Source organism: Elephantulus edwardii, unplaced genomic scaffold (assembly GCF_000299155.1).
Source record: "Elephantulus edwardii isolate Elephantulus edwardi_28Jun2011 unplaced genomic scaffold, EleEdw1.0 scaffold00006, whole genome shotgun sequence".
NCBI lineage: Eukaryota > Metazoa > Chordata > Mammalia > Macroscelidea > Macroscelididae > Elephantulus > Elephantulus edwardii.
In genome coordinates, this window is record NW_006399756.1 from 17034064 (window position 1) to 17054518 (window position 20455).

The 20455-nt window shown below is 41.5% G+C and overlaps 2 protein-coding genes across 2 annotated transcripts in view; one reads left to right on the forward strand and one right to left on the reverse strand.

Moving 5' to 3' along the window:
• Nucleotides 1–2664, reverse strand: part of NHLRC2 (NHL repeat containing 2) — a 54533-nt gene extending 51869 nt beyond the window's left edge. The window contains 1 exon segment of the mRNA XM_006903636.1: nucleotides 2487–2664. Coding sequence (XP_006903698.1) covers nucleotides 2487–2664 — 178 coding nt within the window.
• A 1826-nt stretch (nucleotides 2665–4490) lies between these two features.
• The window catches only part of DCLRE1A (DNA cross-link repair 1A), a 20865-nt gene continuing 4900 nt past the window's right edge, over nucleotides 4491–20455 (forward strand). Inside the window, exons 1-7 of the mRNA XM_006879921.1 lie at nucleotides 4491–4983; nucleotides 8746–10386; nucleotides 12307–12440; nucleotides 13050–13168; nucleotides 15394–15534; nucleotides 17990–18135; nucleotides 19362–19516. Of these exons, the coding sequence (XP_006879983.1) occupies nucleotides 4494–4983; nucleotides 8746–10386; nucleotides 12307–12440; nucleotides 13050–13168; nucleotides 15394–15534; nucleotides 17990–18135; nucleotides 19362–19516 (2826 nt within the window). The 5' untranslated portion in view covers nucleotides 4491–4493. The remainder of the gene's footprint in view (nucleotides 4984–8745; nucleotides 10387–12306; nucleotides 12441–13049; nucleotides 13169–15393; nucleotides 15535–17989; nucleotides 18136–19361; nucleotides 19517–20455) is intronic.

Here is a 20455-nt window from a genome sequence, read left to right on the forward strand (position 1 = left end):
TGGAAAACATGGACAAGACAATATATCACCTGTTAAAATGACTAATATTCAAATTTACAGACCAATAGCTTAAGACAAAGATGAAGAGTCCCACCAACTTTTGTAGTCTAAAACTGAGCATTTGTTAGTAATAAGCGGCCATCCGAATGCAAAAGTTCACAACAAAGAGCAGGGCTGGTAGTTGGAAAATAGGGCCTTGGAGACAGAAATAAAGCTGAGGAGTGCATGATAGAATTTTACTTTCAAAATATCTCCACAGGGAGAAAAAAACAAAACAAAACCATAAACCACACACACACACACAAAACAAAAACCCCAACTCACCCCAAACACAAACAGCAGCTATACACATGGACTTTGATTCACAGAATTGGCTGTTGTTGTGTGCTACCAGGTCTGAATCAACTCACTGCTGATCAACTAGTGAGTTTTTCAGAGGCTGCCAGTCATATGGAAGGAGACGGCCAATCTTTCTCCTGCAGAGCAGTTGGTAGACTCAAACTGCCTGTTTTAGGGGTGCCAGCACGACTTCTTACCACTACGCCAACACCGAATAAAATCAAGTACATCTGGGGAATCCATCTCGTTGAGGGTCTTCCACACTTTCACTGGCTTTTCCACCTTTACTTGCATGATGACCCTTTTCCAAGAATAACCCCCTTCTAACAACATGCCCAAAGTCTGTGAAATGACGCTTCGCCCTCCGTGCCTCTAAGAAGCACTCGGGCTGCATACTTATTCGGGCTGCATACTTATTCGCTCTTTTGGCAATTCTAGGGCACTTCTACTCTGTCCTACAAGGTTGCTATGAGTTGGAAACAATGACAGTAGTTTGCTTTCAGAGGATCTAATTTCACACATAATTAGGTACAATAGCCACTGAGAATGAAGGTGAAACTTAAGTACTGTTAGGGGTTACTGAGTTGATTGCAACTTCTGGTGACCCAGTATCCAGGCCTGAACTGCTTCCTAGGTTTTTTTCCCAGGTTTTGACCTTTCAGAAGCAGATTCCCTGGACTGGGATGCAGAATCGATTCTGAATTCTGGCGGGCCTGGATATCTAAGCAGGAGCAGACTACCTCCTCTTTTGTCCAGGGTAACTGCAATTTGAACTGCCGGCCTCTGTTAGTATCCCAACAAGTAACCCATGAAAAGACCAGGTTCCTCTAGACGCTAACCTGACATCCTTTCCACTCATGTTGAGCTCCCAGCCATTTAAAGTTTCTCTGATGGGATAAAAACTCAGTTTATTTTTTTCAAGAGAATTCTGCAATATTTCAAAGTATAGGATTGATGACTGAAAACAAGCAGCACTTCTTAAAGGAGTGCAAAGAGAAAATACAAAGAAAGGCTTTGCTGTCAAAGGCAAGGTTCTAGAATACCTCCCAAGAGACAATGGATGCCTGCCACATCCAGCCAATTAACTATACATGGGGTTTCGGTGTCATGCCAGGAGACGTGCCAACAGCAACAGGCAAAACAATACCAGTCTCAACCAAAGAAGGTAACACAGTTTCATTTATCACAGCAAGAACAGCACTGCTGGGAATATATCTCCTCCCTAGTGTTTCAAAGACTCCCAGAGCTGCATTCCATTTGCCCAGAGAGAGGCAACCTGATTCAGATATTAAAAAAAAAAAAAGTCTCTCAACTTTGAAACAAAGTGCACAGCTAAGAAACCCACAAGCCTGAGGTCTGTCTACTCCAATTCTGGCGTGCAATGAGCTATAGGGCCTTAAGCGAGACACTGCAACTCCTCTCAGTTGTAACACAGAAGCAATGAAAAGTATCTCACTGTACAGGACACAGACTCCACCCGAGGCGGTCAGAACTGCAAGACCTGCAGCAAGCGGTCCAGAGATGTAAGCTAGGACGAATGAGCTCTGGGGGCCCCCTGGTAGACAGCTGCGCTGTCAACTCACAGGTGGCACCTCGCTGTAGGTTCAGGTTCGAGTCCACCTGCCACTCCTCGCGAGAAAGAAGGGCAAGCTCCTCGCTTTCGATTTACAACCGGCTACAAGATTGGTTTTGACTCGATGGCAGCTAAGTTTGACGATTTGTAGGGTTTTTATAGGGAGAGGAAGGGATGAATGATTAAATGATGATGAGGATGCTAGAGACCCAGACGGAAAGGAGTTGTGCACCATCGAACTGGAACTGACCCTCCAGCGAGTTTTCAGAGGCTGTAAATCGCACAGGAGGAGACGGCCCACCCTCCTCCCGCGGAGCAGCTGGGGGGATTCGAACCGCGCACCTTCGCCTTGCCAGCGCAGTGGTCCCTGGAAGGATCGAGTGCTGCGGCCACGAGAGTCCATGACATTAAAGGCTCACCGAGGACCGACTCGGTTAACGGACTCAAGAGAAAGGGGTGCATACGCCCCGCTCCGCCCTCCATCCGCCGCCGCCCCGGGCGACCCGGGACGAGAAGAGGGGGCGATCGGCGGCTCGGGCGGGGCGACAAGCCCCGAGAAAGCGGAGCCCCTCACCTTCCGGAAACTCGGGCACCGACAAGTCCTGCTCCCAGCCGTCCACTTTCTGCAGATACTGGTAGACCAGGCTGTCCTTCTCCTGCCGGGTGGCGGCGTCCAGCAGCACCTACTCCAGCGAGGTCTGGGCCGGGAGCAGCCCCGCGAGGCTGCAGCTGCGGCCGCCGGGCGCCGCCATGTTGCCTCCCTGGAGTCCCGAGGCTGCGGCCGGGTCCGCGGGCGGCTCCGGAGTGGGCGGGAGCGGGACTAACCTTCGGTTTCAACTCCGCACATTCGCCTCACCCCGCACCGGCCCCACGTATCGCTAACGACAGCTGAAAACCAACCAGCAAACAAAACTGCCACACACCCACACACACACAAAAATGCCAAAGTCCAAGTTGTTGCAATCCCAGGCACGTAATTAAACTTTAGCCCCATGTCACTCCGCCCTTTTCACGGCTTCTCACCGCGGCTGAGGCTGGACATTCAGAATGCCAGATTCAACATGGACAGCTCTCTAAAAGAACCTATTTACCACCTTCCGCTTTGGAAATGAGCAGGTTTTGGAACATAAAAAAAGTCAACCTGCAGCACTTAAAGTGCAAAGATATTGTTAAAATTAATTTTCAAGTCCCTCCCCCTTAAAATTCATTTTCAATTCCCTCCCCCTTAAAATTAACTTTCAATTCCCGCCCCCTAGATAAAGATCAGCCGATTCGACACAGCGCTGGCTGTGGGGAGAGGTTCCCGCCAAGACATGAAAGGAAGAAGGGTAAGGGTGTACTCAAGGGAGAAAACTTTTAAAGTTGGAGGTTTTGGTTTATATACAAATACGGTATTTTGACGCCTGATAGTAAGGAAAGTGCGGGCGCGAATAGGTTGCCAGCGAAGCCGGGTGAGAGGGAGTGGAGGGGACAGGACACAGCTGGCGAGGGGACCCGTTCCCCCCGGCGCAGGTGGCTGGTGGGCTGCGGGGAGGCTCCCGAGGGCTTCGCGGCTCACTCCTCCGAGGGGGAGGGCCCTGACGCCTCTTTTTATTTATTTTTTTTTTTAAAAAGGGCTTGCCCTAGCTTGGCAGAGGAAATGACAAGAGCTCGTTCACCGCTTCCACCATGCAGAGAGAAGCTGCAGCTCAATGGTGGTGGGAAGCATCGAGCAGCTGAAGGTCCATGTTAAAGCTTGCAAGAGAGGGTTGATCACTTTTCCTGGTGGCCCGCCCCAATGGCCTGGAGTTGAGTGTGGCCCCCGTGCAGGCATGACTTCACATGTTTGAATTTTGTTCATTGTGCAGCGTTTGTGCATTGCTGATGGAGGAAGATGCTAGACTGACCCAGGAAGCCGAACTGGAGAGTCGCTGATCGAGGACATTTCCGTTTTCTGCTGATCACACATCTCTCTCTGCTTTTTACCCTTCGTGGTGTGACTAGTATTACTAGTAAGCTGAAGTGGCCATTTAGTGTTTGAAACATCTGCTGAACCGAATACGCAGGGACTGTGGTTGAATTCGGACCATTTTTCAATTTAAAAGAGAACTGACCAAAAGAAAAAAGGGGGGGAAAAGAGAACTGACAGTATCTCCCCAACAGTTTTCCAAAGTTTACTCTCAGATAAAGCTGATCACCCCAAGTTATTAGATGCTTTCGAGTTTACTACAACTCACAGCCCCCCTATGAGATTGAAAGCTTGGCCTATTTTGCATCAGTTTCCTTGTACTTCTCATTTAATGCTTAATTTTCAAAGTATTGCTGATTCTTATTTTTATGAATCAGACCCTGTTAAAGTCATACAATGAAAAACATCTCAGATGCTTCCCTTATGTTAGATTTTCATTTATGTTGTGTTATAAACAGAACAGATGTTCTCAGTATAAGGCTTAGAAGCCTGTCAATGTATCTATCCTTTAGTATAGCTTTAGATTCTTCCCAACTTTAGTGGGTTTTCTGTTATAATCCCGTTTAATATTCTTGTAGCAAGACATGGACTCTTAATTAAGATTAGTGCTGCTTTAATGACTATCATTTTGCCATGTTAGAAGAAGACACTTTTTCAGAAGATGACATCTGGGAGTATAAATCTAAAAGGAAGCCAAAGACAGGATATCAAAATAGTGGCCCCGTAAAGAGTCCAAAATCTGTTGAAAAAGTAAGAGATGGGAAAGATGAAACCGAAATAAAAAAGCAATCAAAACGAAGCAGAAATAAGAAAGAACGGAAAAGAACCTTGGACACTACAGAAAAGGCAAAGGACAGTGAGATTGGAGGAACCCAGAGTCAGACTTCAATAACTTCTGATCAAGATTTGAGTTATGGAGATAATATTCAGCAGTCTCAAGAGAAGAAGACCACCCCAACAAAGCACTTTAAAACCCGCAAAAACAAACCTGTATCCCCAAAGACACGTCCAGTTTATGATGGATACTGTCCAAATTGCCAGATGCCTTTTTCCTCCCTGATAGGCCAAACGCCTCGATGGCATGTTTTTGAATGTTTGGATTCTCCTCAGATCGCTGAGAAAGGTAAGATCACAGAAAAGGGACGAGCTGCTGGGAATGGACAGAACGTGGAATTGACTCGTGGCAACCCCATGTTTGTTCTCTAGTCTGGAAGGCTCATTCAGACATAGCAGCTCAGTGAAACAAACAATAAACCTAAGAGAGATGAAACAATTAAGTGTAGAAGACTTACTCTGGCAGCAAACAAGGTTAGACATATTTTCTTCAGAAAGGTAAAATATCTAGCAGTCAGTTGTAAAACTGTAAAAAAAAAATTGAAAACAGTTTAAATATATTTCATTTAAATATATTTCCCAAAATTTCCTGAGTATTTAACTTCTTTTTCATACTTCATGCTAGGTATTGCCGTTCTATTTGCTTGATTCTCACAGGAGTATAAGGTTGGCAATATTGACATTTTAAGAGGAGAGCTCTAAAATGCAAATACTCATTTTGCCATTTTTAAGAAATTATGTAGAAAAAGAGTATAATCTGATACTCAGAGATAGCTATATTGTCTTTATCATGCTAATCAATAGGAAAGAGGAAATGAAATCTTAAGATGCTAATAGATCACATTTCTCTGGTGTTTCATATCCTCCAGGGGCTCCAAGGGAGTGAGGTGGGAGTAAGGTGAGCCATCTCCTTCCATGTGATTTAGCTGCAGCTTCTGAAAGCCCCCTGGAAGGGCAGCGGTGATGTCACTTTGACTGGACAGCAAGGAGTTTTTTGAAAGAAAAAAAAAACAAGTGCCAAATGATAACTGAAGCGCTGTTACCTGCTGAAATATACATTGTAACATAATGTTGTTATTGTTAGTGCCACCTAGTGATATGGTCTGTAGTGACCCTTTGAACAACACATCTGAATCTTATTCTATCCTGTGCATTTCTCCAGCCCATTGCAGTAGCCATTGTCTCGATCCACCCGGCTGAAGCCCTGTTATTTACCATGTAGGAGACCTGGAGACATAATAGCACAGTGGGTTACTTGGTGTGCTGCTCTCTTAGCCAGAAGATCAGCAGATCAGACCTACCACCCGCTCTGTGGGAGATGAGACAGTGCCCCCTTAAAATGCACATTTTGAAAGGCTTGGTGGAGAGTCACTCTGAGTCCTAATGGGTTTGACAGCAGTGGGTTGGCTATTTTTGGCTTATTTACTAGGTAGAAAATCCTACTTGGAATATATGGAGAGGGAGGTGTGATGGTTTCCTGTTTTAAAGTTGGCATATACCATATATAGAGTCTTTACATTTTAAAGAAATAGAAGTAATGAAGATTCTGAAAATATTAACCTCTATAGTTATCACTTTCCTTTGTGAAGATGCAGAAAAACTCTCTATTTTGTAACATTTGGCATTGATGAGATTTTTTTCCTTAAAAGCATAATCCAACCAAATGCCAGTAGTTCTAAGTTGGTTAAATACCTGAACTAGAGATTGTTGTCCCATGCTGAGTGCTACAGCGTGAAATCTCTTCAAGTGACGCTGCCTCACCAACAGTTGTCTTTTGGGTTTTTTCACTCACTAGACTCCTTTGAATAGACTCTAAAATGGAACCTTTTTGGTATTTCATCAATACTTTATGAAGCCATTTTTAAGTTCTATTTTTCTAACTTATACTTTTTTTTCCCCTGAAAAGGAAGTTCATTTTTCAAATCAATCTGCATTATAACATGTGCAAATATGTACTAAAATGATTTACAGAAAGTAAAGAATTATTTCCAGTTTTTAAAGCTTTACTTCTATCCATCATAGGTTCCCTAAGTGGCACAGTTTATACTTGAGGGTGGAGGGTGATCAAGGGAGAGGAAGACCCTCAACCAGGTGGATTGACACCATGGTGACTGCTGCAATGGGCTCTAGCGTCTCAAGTGTGAAGATGGTGCAGGATAGGACAGGGTTCAGATCTTCTGTTAATAGGGTTGCTATAAGTCGTGCTCGACTCAGTGGGACGTAACAACAACAACAACACAAAAACTAGTTTAAAAAGTTAATGGTTTGAACCCACACAGCTGCGCTGCACAAGAAAGGCCTGGTGAACTGCTTCCCTCGAGATGGTATCCAGGAAAGCCCTGGGGGAGCATCTCTCCTAACACTTGAGTTTAGTTTTGACAGCAACAGGTTTATTAACTTTTCAATTCAACTGAATTTCTGATCTTAGAATTTTAAAAATGTTTAGCATATGAACAGCTATTAAGATTGATGTCATTATTCTTTTTTTTTATGTCATTGTTGTTGTTCTATGCCATCGAGTTACTTGTGACTCTAACAACCCTATTTACAACAGCTCTAAGCCCTGCACTATCCTGAGCCAAGTTTATTGTCTTTGACACACCTACTGAATCAATCCATCTTATCGTGGGTCTTCCTCTCTTATGCTGTGTTTCCACCCTTCCAAGCTTAATAGCCCTCTCTAAGGACTTGTCCCTCCTTGCAGTGTGCCCAAAGTATGTCAGACAGAATTTCAGAATCCTTGCCTCCAAGGAGCAACCTTGTTTCACCCTCTCCAGGATGAATCTATTCGTTCTAGCATTATTCTTATGATCATTTTTATTTTTTTTATTTTTGTTTTTTGTGTGAGTGTACCATCAAATCAGATCTGACTGGTACAGGAGGAGATTGTCCCTCCTTTTCCCAGCAGAGCATCTGGTGGATTCGAACCATGTGCCTCTGGGATTGTAGTTGCAGCTCCTTGCCAATAGGCCACCAAAGCTCCCCTGATCATTTTTATTTTAACATTCATTTGTTTAGCTCCATGGGGGAAACATGATCAGTCTCCTCCCATGCGATTTAAAGCCTCTGAAAACTTGCTGGAGGTTCAACTATAAATCACTTGGTTTTGACTTGATGGGGATGTGTTGAATTGTATACAAATTAAATGTTAAAATAATAAAATCTAATTAAACACTTCAGTTATCAAAGGTCTTGTTGCCTGATAAGGTAAAAACAGTTCTTAAAAATATAACTACAGTTTTGGATTTAGTACCAGTCTTTCTTACTCATTTATTAACTAAGCCATGCTAAACTTGTGAAATTGATGGTGTAAAATTTATAGCATCTGCTTAAAAGATTATCTTTTAAGAGTTACACTTTTTTAAAAATTAATTTTAATGAACGTTTACAGAGATTTGGATTTCCATACATTCATTGTTGCATTTTTCTCTCTGCCCACCCCTCCCCCAGTTCACACTTCTCTTTGAAAAGTAAAAGAAAAATTATTTCATTGGTATAAAATCCCGCCCCAAGTACAAGAGTTATCTTTTTGAAGAGCTCACTCACGTTGGTGTGTGAGGAGGGAGGAAGGATATTAAAAATAATTTTATTGTAAAAAATAAAGGTTATTGGAAAGGAGTTTAGGAGGATATTTATAGCGCCTTGAAAACCCATGCCATGGTTGGTTTAAATGTTGACATTTTGTGTCTATCTTTTGGTCCCTGCAGTTAGGAATCACTGTTGTGGGCTGATGATTTTCCACCACGTGTTAACCAACGGAGGGAGCTCTGGTGGTGGTGTGGCTCAAGTATTGAGCTGCAAAGATTGGCGTTTGGAATCCACCGGCTGCCCTACAGGATGAGGAGGAGGCGGTCTATAACTATTTAGTCTTGGAAGCCCTATGAGCAGTTCTCCTCCATCCTGCAGCGTTGCTGGGAGTCGTACTTGACTCCACGCCAGTGGCTTTGGGTGGGGGCACCTTAGATTGCTTCTGCTGGCAGAGCTTGGTTTGTGCTTTGATCCTCTAACTCTTCCCCCCCCCCACCACCACCCCCACCTCTTACATTTTCAGAGTGTCCTGACGGTCTTTTGTGTACCTCAACAATTCCTTCTCATTACAAGAGATATGCTCACCTCCTGCTAGCACAAAGTCGGGCAGGTTCTGATTGTTTCAGCAGCCCTTCACATACAACAGGTGCTCATTGGAATTGTTCACCTGAGACTAAATCAGGCTTTCATGGAAGCCTTGAGGAAAAACAGCCTCTGAATCAGAAACATATTGAGGACTTAAGCAACGTTTCTGATGATTCCTTTTTGATGACACCGTGTCTAAGAAAATCTCAGTCTCCAACTAAAACCAGCAGCAAGACTTCCTTTTCTACACGGATTCAGGAGTCTCAGCAAGCTCTCAAATGCGCTGAGTTTCTTCATGATGACAAACTAGTCGGAGCTGGTTTGCCTCTTGCTGACAAGGAGTTAAGTAGCTCAGAACACATCAATTCGCAACTGCTAGAAAATGACCTGGACAACTGTGAAATTTCCTATTCTCCACTTCAAAGTGATGAAGAAATGTATGATACAGATGAAAAGCTGGATGATTCACAACAGGAATTATTTTTCACTGAAAGTTCAAAAGATGGAAGTCAAGAGGAGGATGAGAGTGACTCTACTTTGTTTAAAAAACACCACGGTCCCTCACTAAAGGGCCAGGAAGTTAGCTGCTCCGAAGTAAATGGCTTTTTGACTCAGGATAAATACAATGAAGAATTGTCCAAATGCCCTACACTGACTGATTTGTCTCAGTCTACTTCCAGAAACAGTGAGAGTGTTACTATGCGTGGTGATCCGGCAGATAGCGGTGATTATTTTATGCTGTTCACACCTGCACCAGCACGGGGCCTTGATACTTCAGCGTCCCACTCATCACAGAAGCGGGCTGAAGAATCAGCTGCTTACAATCCAGTTTATTTTTCATTACTTGAAAAGAAAACGTTAAACCCTTTTAAAGTCCAGGCAGAAGAGCACCCTTCTTTCCATGTATCTCTAAGGCGAGAGTTATCAAGGGAGAATGTTGATGCTAAGACTACTGATTCTGTACGTTCCTGCAGAGAGGCTTTGGATGGAATACTAGACAGTGACATTTCCACTTCAAATACAGAGGATTTTCCTAGTACACCAACTGTTGCTAACACTGCGAAAATGGTATCATCTGGGCCCAAGTGTAACGCAGGACAGTCTCCTAACAAAGTAATGAAACAAATGGATATAGGCGTGTATTTTGGATTACCCCCCAAAAGGAAAGCAGAGAAATTACCAGAGGAAAGGGCATTCGAAGGGGCAAACTTAAGTCCTGTTGTAAGTCCTAATAAAAAGAGGTCTCAGCGGGGCAAGAGGAAAGCAGAAAACTCTCTAAGCGATTTGGAATTCGATGCAAAGAATTTGAGTGGGAGTCAACTCCCTGTGGAACTTTCTCAGGAGGGGACACAACGCCAAAGAAAGCGACGGAAGAGGTCAAATTCACTACAGGAAGGAGCTTCTCAGAAGTCAGGACCAGTTCACAGGACAGAATCTAGACCAGACAATTTACGTAAAGGCAAAAACTCCGTAAAATCCGCTGGTGGAGAGCCGCAGAGGGGAAATAAAAACCGCCCCGAATTATCTAATGCAGGAGGATTAGGAAAAAGGAGGTGTCCCTTCTACAAGAAAATACCTGGTAAGTGGAAATTGCTTAATATGTTTACAGAAACAAAGCTGCCTTTTTGCACTTGACCCTGGATGAGATGGATGACTTAGTGACTAGGGTAAGGAAGGTAGGTGAGTTAGACATGATGCAGTTGGCTCAGGATAGAGCAGGGTTCAGAGCTGCTGTACATAGGTTCGCTGTGAGTTGGAGTAGACTCGATGGCACATAACAGCAGCAACAACATATGTGTGAGAATGAAAGTTTTTTGCCTGTGTTTGCTTCTCAGGGTACTTCATGGCCTCTACTAGATCCTCCACTTCTCCCCTTCCCCCACTGGGGCTTTTGCCTTAATTCAGTCCAGCAGACTTTGATTAATTAGGCATATTTTACATGTAAGGCACTGCAATAGTGTAGAGAAATATTTTAGTTCTCACAAAGATGAGGAAGAGAATAGTAAGAATCCATATTAAATGTGAGGAACCACATCTCTGTAACTAACTGTAATAAAAGATACTCTCCAAGTGTTTGCGAGAAGTGTAAAACACAAAGACATTTCAAAGGAAAAGATCACAGGTTGCACAGTTAAAACCCTATTAAAACTGAGTTTCCCAATTTCATCATTTTCTATAACTTATAATTTTTTTTCACGCCTTCACAAATGTCTTAAGTAGAAAACCTGCTCAGTGAAATGAATTTTGGTTTCGGAGAAACCAGTAATTTTTCTGAAAAGACTTTTAAATGGGCATAATACCTTGGTTTCAGTAAGACCTCTACATTTTTATTTACATTTTAAGTGCTTTATTAATGCTCTAGATCTATCATTTATTCAGAATGTTTATCTAGAGAACAGAATTTAGGCACGTCATAAAACCAGTATTGGTTTTAATAGTAATTTTTCTTCTTTCTAGATTGAGGCTAGAAGCTAGTTTACCACATGTTGAGAAGCCTCAGTAGACTTAGGGAAGTATATTTATTTACTTGCCTGTAGTAAACATGTGTTGTTGTTTGGTGCTGTCCAGTCAACTACAATACACAGCAGCCCTATAACAACAGATCTGAACCCTGTCCTATCCTGCCATCCTCATCGTCGAGCTCATTGCTGCAGTCACTGTGTCAGTCTATCTCATGGAGAATCTTCCTCTTTTGCTGACCTTCCACCTTTCCAAGTATGATGTCCCTTCCTGTGGAATAGCCTCTCCTAGCAGCATGCCCAAAGTATGTGCAAGGAAGCTTCCCATACCAAGGAGCTCTCTGGCTGTGCTCTTTCCAGGACGTAGCTGTTTGTTCTCTTGTCAGTTCTTGTATCTTAACCTCCTTTTCATTGCAGTTGCTGCTTTGATTTCCTCTCATCTATTGACATGAAAAGGCTCCATGTAACCTTTTTGTCTTGTATTGTAACCCTTCAAAAGGCCACAAACCTTTGTAATATCCAATCATATATTCTCTCCTTGAGAATACATCAGTATCTCCCTAATTGAGAATGAATGTTTTAGAAAAAAGTTAACCTTCTCTTTTTGGTGTTTGTTGCGTGAGTTAGAATTATAGGGACTAAGGAGTAGGTAAAACAAAGGAGCAAATCATTGGTTTACATTTTAGCATTGTGATTGGTGCAGTTATTCATTAAGAAATCTCTGTTCTAAGAGACTTCGAAGAAGCGTACAAGCCTCCCCACCCCCTCCTTGCTGTCACCCTTTGCAGAATATGTTGCTGTTGTTAGGTGCCGTCGAGTCATAGACGACTCATAGCAACCCTATGAACGGAAGGCCTGAGCACTGTTCATAGAGTCTCCAGAGGCAAGCCATTTCGGAAGTGGATGTCACTCCTGCTTCCAAGCTTGTATTGATTGGGAAGCTTCAGGGGAGACAGAGGACTCATTGTTTAAAGTGAAATTGGGAATCTTTTACTTTGTAAGCGCTTGCTCAGCCTGCCATGCTTGTGTCTTCATTGCAGGAACTGGTTTCACGGTCGATGCATTTCAGTATGGATCGATTGAAGGCTGCACAGCCTATTTTCTCACTCATTTCCATTCGGATCATTATGCTGGCTTGTCTAAACACTTCACTTCGCCAGTGTATTGTAGTGAGGTAAGTTTTAATGTTCTAAACTTGAATTTGTAGAACTAGATGAGTTTCCTTGCAAGTTGGTTAAGATTAAAATAGAAAAAGATCCCCAAAAAGTTCCAAATTGAAGCTCTGCCATTAAATGAGTTAATAGCACTAATTATAGTGGATTTTAAAAACAAACAAACAAAAACAACCCCTAACATGCCAGAGACTAGTAATGCCAGAGCTAGAATTTGAACCCAAGTTCCAATTCCAGAACCTAGCAAAGGAAGGAGCAAAGACCAATCCAGGGGGAAGGAAGAGTTTGTGAAAAGCCATAGACTCCTGAACAGTATGCCTATTCCAAGCAATTCAGAGACTTCAAGAAAGGCTACAGCAGAAATGCACAGGGGCCAAACCACAAAGATTGTGTACATCATTTGGGGAAGGATGGTGGTGGTCTTTTCATAGGTGAAGGTGAGGGAATATTAGTGATAGTTTTTAAATTTAATAATGGCAGCCTTTGTATAAAGAGTACTGTCCTACTATTGTGGAGCTTTTATTTGAACTGGATGAACAAGGAGATTATTAAAATGCCCTGATGTTCAATTAGGTGTGATGTAAAATACTTCATATTTTACTGTTTTGCAGATAACCAGCAATCTGTTGAAGAAGAAGCTTCGTGTGCAAGAGCAGTATATCCACCCATTGCCAATGGACACTGAGTGTGTAGTGGACGGTGTCAAGGTCGTTCTGCTTGATGCCAATCAGTAAGTGCTAAAGTCACTTAACATTATATAATTTAAACACGAAAAAAGGACAAAACAAAGAATGGTTATTGAAAAACTCTTAAAATTGTTTCACTTAAAAGTAAAGACTTGATATTTCTCAAAATTTGAATAAACTTTGTCTCCTTTTAAAAATATAATATGCCCAATTATAGTCAGAGATTAAGCATAGCCTTTAAATGTTATTTGTCAATTTTTTAAATCTAATATGAAAAGAAAAACTACCATTATGTTGCTGCTATTTGTCACAAGTAACCTTTTGTAATTTTCTTTCACTTATGTAAATGAAAAGCCTAAAATCCACACATACATTAGAGGAATTTTTTCCCTTTAAACTTCTTCAGACTTTTGGTACTAAAAGCATTTTTAGAAGATTTTGCTTAGAAATGCTTTCCATTTTTCTTCTTTTGTTAAAATGTGATTTACTGTTAGCATTTATGTTCCTTATGCTTCTGTGAAAACTAAGAATATATTGCCATCTTTCATCATCTAGTATTTTACTAGGGATTTTTACGACTTTTTTCATGTTAGATATTGATCTATAGTTTTGGAGTTTTATAAAGTATTTTTCTTTAAATTGTTGTTCTAGTGCAAGTTTATAGAAAGGATGGGTTTGCATTCATTCATTGATACCCAGTTTCCTCTTTTTCCCGTCTCCAGTTCACTTGCATGTCTTGTTCCAGATTGTCAATTGCCATACATGCAGTATCCAATCACGCATTCCCTTCAGATGGTGCCCCACTTCTCCCATTCCAGTACTGTGTTCATTATCTCGCTGATCTTTCCTTGCCCCCACCATGTCCCTCCTATTTTTATGACAGTGGTCCTTTTGTGACTGAGATATTTCTCTCAGCACAATGTCTGCTAGATTCACCCATGTGTGTCATGTTTTACATTTTTTGGTAGTGCTTTTGTCGGGTTTTGTAATCAAGATAAATACTAGCTTTATAAAGTGTTCTGTTCCCTCTTTATTTCCTGAATGATGATGTATAGTATTGATATTAGTTCTTCTGTGTTTGATAGAACTCTCCAGTAAACTGAGGAGTTTTACTTTTGGAGATGGAAGGATTAAGTGAGAGGGTTTACTTACACATTTACTTAGGTCATTTCTCCAGCAGTTAGTTTGTTCAATCAGCCCTCAGCTGGGAGTAGTTTTCTTCAAGTGTTCCAGAAAATTGATTACCACTTCTTAGGAGAAAAACAGGATGTGGGGAAGGTATATGAGCTTAGATACCTATTAGTACAGAAAAAACCCCCAACGAAACCTTTCCGCTTATCTTGCATCTTACTTAACTGGGAAGTAGGCCTTGGAACCTGTCTTACCTCACTGTCAAGCTCACAGTGACTCAAAAGGACAGAGTACAGCTACCTCACAGGGTTCTCAAGGCTGCAGGGTTTTAGAGAATCAGCAGGTTGACTCATCTTTCTCCTAAAGAGCAGCATGTTATGTTCTGTGAAGTCAGAACTGACTCAGCAGACCTTCCAGCGTTTTCAGAGGCCGTTAATCTCATGGGAGGAGATGGCCCGTTTTTTTTCCCATTGAGCAGCTGGTGGATTTGAACCATGTGCCTTTGGGTTGACAGTGTAACTCCTTACAACTAGGCCACCAGAGCTCCCAAAAGAGTGGCATGGACATGCCTGTTTCTCCCAGCAATGATGTGTGACAGCATACGCCAAGTGCTGCTAACCAGGGGTGCTCACCTGAGCCTTACTGACTAGGATTTTGTTGGATGTCAGCCACGTAGACATGCAGCCCCTGTGTGACAGACCTCGGCTTCCCAGACTCCAGGCCCCCAGGGTGCAAATGGACATTTGTCATAGATCACATTGATGATGTAAACTATCAGCTCAAGCTAGTACATGTGGCACAAGACATCTGGCGTATAAAAACATTAGCACAGAATATTCCAAGGGCTCAGAGCCCATCGCCCAGAGGCAGTCCTGCGGACAAGCCTTTCCAGGGCCCATGCAGGGTCTGACCAACAGGCCTCCTGGGTACTTTTTTCTGCACATCCATTTTTTCCCTTTTTTTTAAAAAAAAAAAATGATGTCAGTTTCCTTCACTTAAACTACTGTTGCGTCTTCACATAATGCCATATCACTATGATCAGCTAATAATGAGTGTTAATAGTTGACACTGAAGTAGCTCTTCTTCCTTAAGGTGCTTTGCCCATGTTAAAAGTATTTCTTAAAATATTGTTGTTCAGCTGTCCAGGTGCGGTCATGATCCTTTTTCATCTTCCTAACGGGACTGTCATGTTGCACACTGGAGATTTCAGAGCAGACCCCAGTATGGAACGTTCGCTTCTTGCAAGTCGGAAAGTCCACACGCTGTACTTGGATACAACGTAAGAGCGCCTTTGTTTGCAGGCTTCCTTTTCTCACTGACAACATTTGCTCTGTAAATTATGGCCACTTTGACCCCTCTGATTGTCAGCTTTAGTAATCAAAAAGAAGATGTATTGTCAATTATCATTTTAAGGTAATTTGTCAAAGGGATGCTATTTAAAAATAGCCTTGCCTAAGGCCAATTTGAAACTACATGTCCTTTAACTGATTAGAGATTAATGTTTTGTAATTTCTTCTTCAAAATACCATTTATGTGAGATTCTTGTTACTTTGAATAGAAGAAAAATCTGGGACAAGCTTCAGGAAAACCGTTTTTGAGGCTATCATTTCAAAATACCCATGTAACTCTTAAGTAATAATTGTGCCAAGAAAACAAACCAGATGGGATTCTGTTTCTGAGAATTCAAAGTTACACTTGTACTTTTCTTAAAAAGGTTAGTTAAAAGTGACAAGTTTGAAATCCTAACTGCTGTAGATATAAGGAACTCTCTCTGACACTGATGTGTCAAATGTGTTAATGGTCACCCTTGGTGGACAGTGTTTGGTAGAGCTCCCCAATTAAAACAAGCTTGGAAGCAGGAGTGGCATCCACTTCCAAAATAGCTTGCCTCCGGAAACCCTATGAACCTGGAGCAAGGATGAAAGTCATACAAGTGTCGAGGACTTTTGTTCATAAGGTCGCTATGAGTCATCTATGACTTGATGACACGTAACTATGACAACAAAACAGTGCCACAGTGGATTAATCACTTGACTACTAATGGAAAGTCAGTGATTTGAACCTCCCAGCACTTCATAGGAGAAAGATGAGGCCATTTGCTTCCGTATACCCTTAACAATCTTAGAAATCTATGGACACTTCTGCTCTATCCCATAGGGTCTCTATGAGATGGAATAGACTTGACAACAGTGGACTTGTTTTTAGCAAGCGCTGGTGGTTTAATGGTGGGGAATTGTGCTGCCATCCCAAAGGCATGCAGTTCGAATTCACCAGCTGTTCTGTAGGAGAAAGATGGATAATCTTCTCCTATGTTTTTTATTAGCTCTGAAAACCTGCTAGAGGGTCAGTTGTGGGTTGGTTCTGACTCAATGGTGTACCACAACAACATTGTTATAATGGGAGCTCTGGTGGCCTAGTGGGTAAAGAGTGGCACTGCCAGTCCAAAGGCAGGCAGTTCGAATTCCCCAGCTGCTCCTTGGGAGAATGATGGATTGTCTCCTCTCCTTCGATTTAGAACCTCTGAAAATCCACTGGAGGGTCAACTCAGAGTTGACTCTGACTTGATGGGAATGATTTAGTTCTTTAATAACAGATGCCATTATATTTAGATTATATTTTATAGCATCTCATCCATTTTCTAGAAATAATGTTTTTAGACTATTTGAAGAAGTTTTTATAACATATTTTAGAACAGATGATTTTTCCACATCCACTTTCCTAACACTGCAGTTCATTTTTCTATTCTTTCATATGTTCCTTAAGGCCCAGTAAATACCGAAAATTGGCAAATATTTTTTCTTATGAATTAGTTTTGTTCCACATACAATTTTTAATTTCTCTAGATTTTTATTAGAAAAAGCCTATGGCTTTCCTTCATTTCTCCTTCTGTGATTGTTGTGACTTTTCAGTAAAACGGTATAGTTTTCATCCCATATATGCATATATATGCATGTGTAAATAGATGTGTAGTATTCTTAGGGTTCTTTTTTCACGGAATGTTGCTATCCTGAGATAAACTCAGCTGGGCCTTTTGTGTTCCTCCATGATTATATAAGACAGTTTTGTGTGTCTTCTGACAAGAGGTGTTATCAACCATGTGAGTGTTAGCTGCTTGATTTTCAACCACTTCATTAAATTCACATTTAGTTTCATTGTTTTAAAAAGTTTTGTTTTACTAAAACAAAATTCTTCAGTGCAAATGTAATCCTGTTTTCTTTGATCCTGATTGATAAAGGGTTTTGAAAAGAGAAAATCTACATTTGGATTTGTTTAATGTTAAAATAACTGACTGGCTCGATGGATTCTTTGAGAAAGAAAGTGGTTTCAAAAGACAGTTTCGAGGGGAGCACTGGTGGCCTAGTGGCAAGAAGCTGCACTGCAATCCCAGAGGTACATGGTTCGAATCTACCAGATGCTCTGCTGGAGAAGGAGGGGCAATCTGCTTTTGTACCAGTCAGATCGAATTTGACGGTGCACACACACAAAACAATAAAATAAAATTTAAAAAAGGCAACTTTGTTATATAAGGGTGATTGAAGAAGTTCAATGAAAAAGGTATTCTGAAAAACTTCTAACTCCATCCTAAAGTATCAACAGCTGGTAGCAAATATTTTAACCACAAACAGTGAGTAAACTTTGGTAGTGTTGATCCGTGATCCAGCTGTGAAATGTATTTAGCATCTACCTTGCTGCTCTGGCTTTCTAACTGTTGTTATTGTACTTTCTTTTTACAGATACTGCAGTCCAGAATACTCCTTTCCGTCTCAGCAGCAGGTTATCCAGTTTGCCATCAACACTGCCTTTGAAGCTGTAACTCTAAACCCTCGCACTCTTGTGGTCTGTGGCACTTACTCTATTGGAAAAGAAAAGGTCTTCTTAGGTAGGTGGTAGCCGTATCTAATTTACTTTAATGCACCTATAAAGATCAGATTCTCTTAACATAGAGCCCTTCCAACTGGTCATCTTGCAATTGATACTTACTGAAATGGTTCAGTATTACCTTTGAAGTTGACAGGATAAGAGTTTGATACATTTAAAACATTTGATAACTGTGTTTATGGTAGACATAGCTCTGATGTGTTTCTAGAGAAAACATTCGTACACTAAACATGGACAGGTGACTAATGAAAATGAAATGGAAAATTGACAAATTTTTGGTTCTCAAACTTTTTAAGGAACCCTGGTGGTGTAGTGGGTAGGCAGTTGCTGCTGAGAGGTCAGTGGTTTGAACCCCCCCAGTGACGGCAGGAGGAACTCTGTGGGCAGTGTTACTCTATCCTGTAGGGTCACTAATGAGTCCTGGAGATGCAATGCCCATAACATGCAGGCCTTCTAACCAAAAGTTGATGGTTTGAATCCGCAAGTAGTTCTAAGAGGGAAAGATGGACAGTGCCTTCCTATTAAGATTCCTAGCCTCAAATACCTGATGGAGGGTCACTATGAGTCAGACTCAATGACAATGGATAGTAGCAGTGGGAGTGTAGGGCCAAGAGGAGCAAAATCACATGACTTAATGCGACTTAACAACAGCAAGAACTTCCTACGTAAATTTTATGTATGTCCGACTTTAAGCTATGAAGTCATAAAGCCACGTTTATCTCTTCCATATTTGGCTCCTTACCTCATTCTCCTTTTAACTCTTCACAGTTTTTAAGTAGTGATCTTTTTTATTTATTTATTTATTTATTTTGTGTGTGTGTGTGTGTGTGTGTGTGTGTGTGTACCGTCAAATCGGATCTGACTGGTACAGGAGGAAATTGTCCCTCCTTCCCCGGCAGAGGATCTGGTGGATTCGAACCATGCGCCTCTGGGATTGCAGTGCAGCTTCTTGCCACTAGGCCACCAGAGCTCCCCTAGTAGTGATCTTTTTTAAAACCTCTAAAATAAAAAAAAAAAACCCAACAAAACCAACCCTAAAACAAACGCTTAACTTTCTCACTGTCTATTCCAAGTGGTTTACCAACACAGTTATTCAGGCTTTCCAAGATGGTGAAACATGAGACTGTTTTGAATTTCTTACTTGATAAATTCTAGTTTAACTGTTTTGAACATCTTAACTTTATTAATAATCTTATTTTTTACTATTTTTACCTTCTCCTTTGTCAGCCATTGCTGATGTCTTGGGTTCAAAAGTTGGCATGTCCCAAGAGAAATTCATGACATTACGGTGCCTCAATATACCAGAAATGAATGCCCTGATCACTACAGACATGAGCAGAGCATTTGTTCATCTTCTACCAATGATGCAAATTAACTTTAAGGTAAGTGTCCAAGCAAGTGGCTGTAATTAAGAAAAGATTACAAATGGCAGGACTTGATGAGGATATGGAGAAATTGGAACCCTCTCTCACTGCTGGTCGATTAGTAAAATGGTGCAGATCCTTTGGAAGAGGATATGGCTTTTGCTCTGAAAGTTAAACACAGAACCTAGCTTTTCTGCTCTTAGGTAAATTCCCAAGAGGAATAAGAATAAAATTTATACACACATGTTCATAAAAGCATTATTACTCCAAAAGTAGAAACAATCCAAATACATATCAACATGAAAAGAGTAAACAAAATATTATGTGCCAACTAATGTATGATTGTTGTTGATTGCCTTCAAGTCGAGCACAACTCATAGAAACCCTATGAACAAAAGGCCTGAAGCCACTCTGCAACCATTGACATTTATCAAGTTCATAAAGTTTCTGGAGACATGTTGTTTAGGAGGTGGATGCCACTCTTCCTTCCAAACTGTCATAGTATGCTATTGTTCTTATGTGCCATTGAGTTGCCTGTGATGCATAGCGACCTTATGTAAAGCAGCTCTGAATCCTTCCCTGTGCTGAGCCTGTCTCACTAATTCTGACACACCAACCCCCATCGCTCCAGTCACTGTATCAATACTTTTCACCCGGGGTCTCCCTCTCCTGGGCTGTCTGTCCACCCTTTCAAGCATGATGTCCTTCTCCAAGGACTGATCTCTCCTGGCCATGTGCCTAGAGTAAGTGAGGCGGAGCTTCAAAATCCTAGCCTCAAAACAAAGACTTGATTTTACCCTCTACAAGACAGACCTATTTGTATTCTTGGCAGTCCATAGTATGTTCAAGACTCTGCTCCAGCACCACAACTCACAGGCATCTATTCTTCTTCTGTCATCCTTAGTCATTGTTATTAGGCCTTAAAAAAAGTGAAATACTGATGTTGTTGTTGTTGTT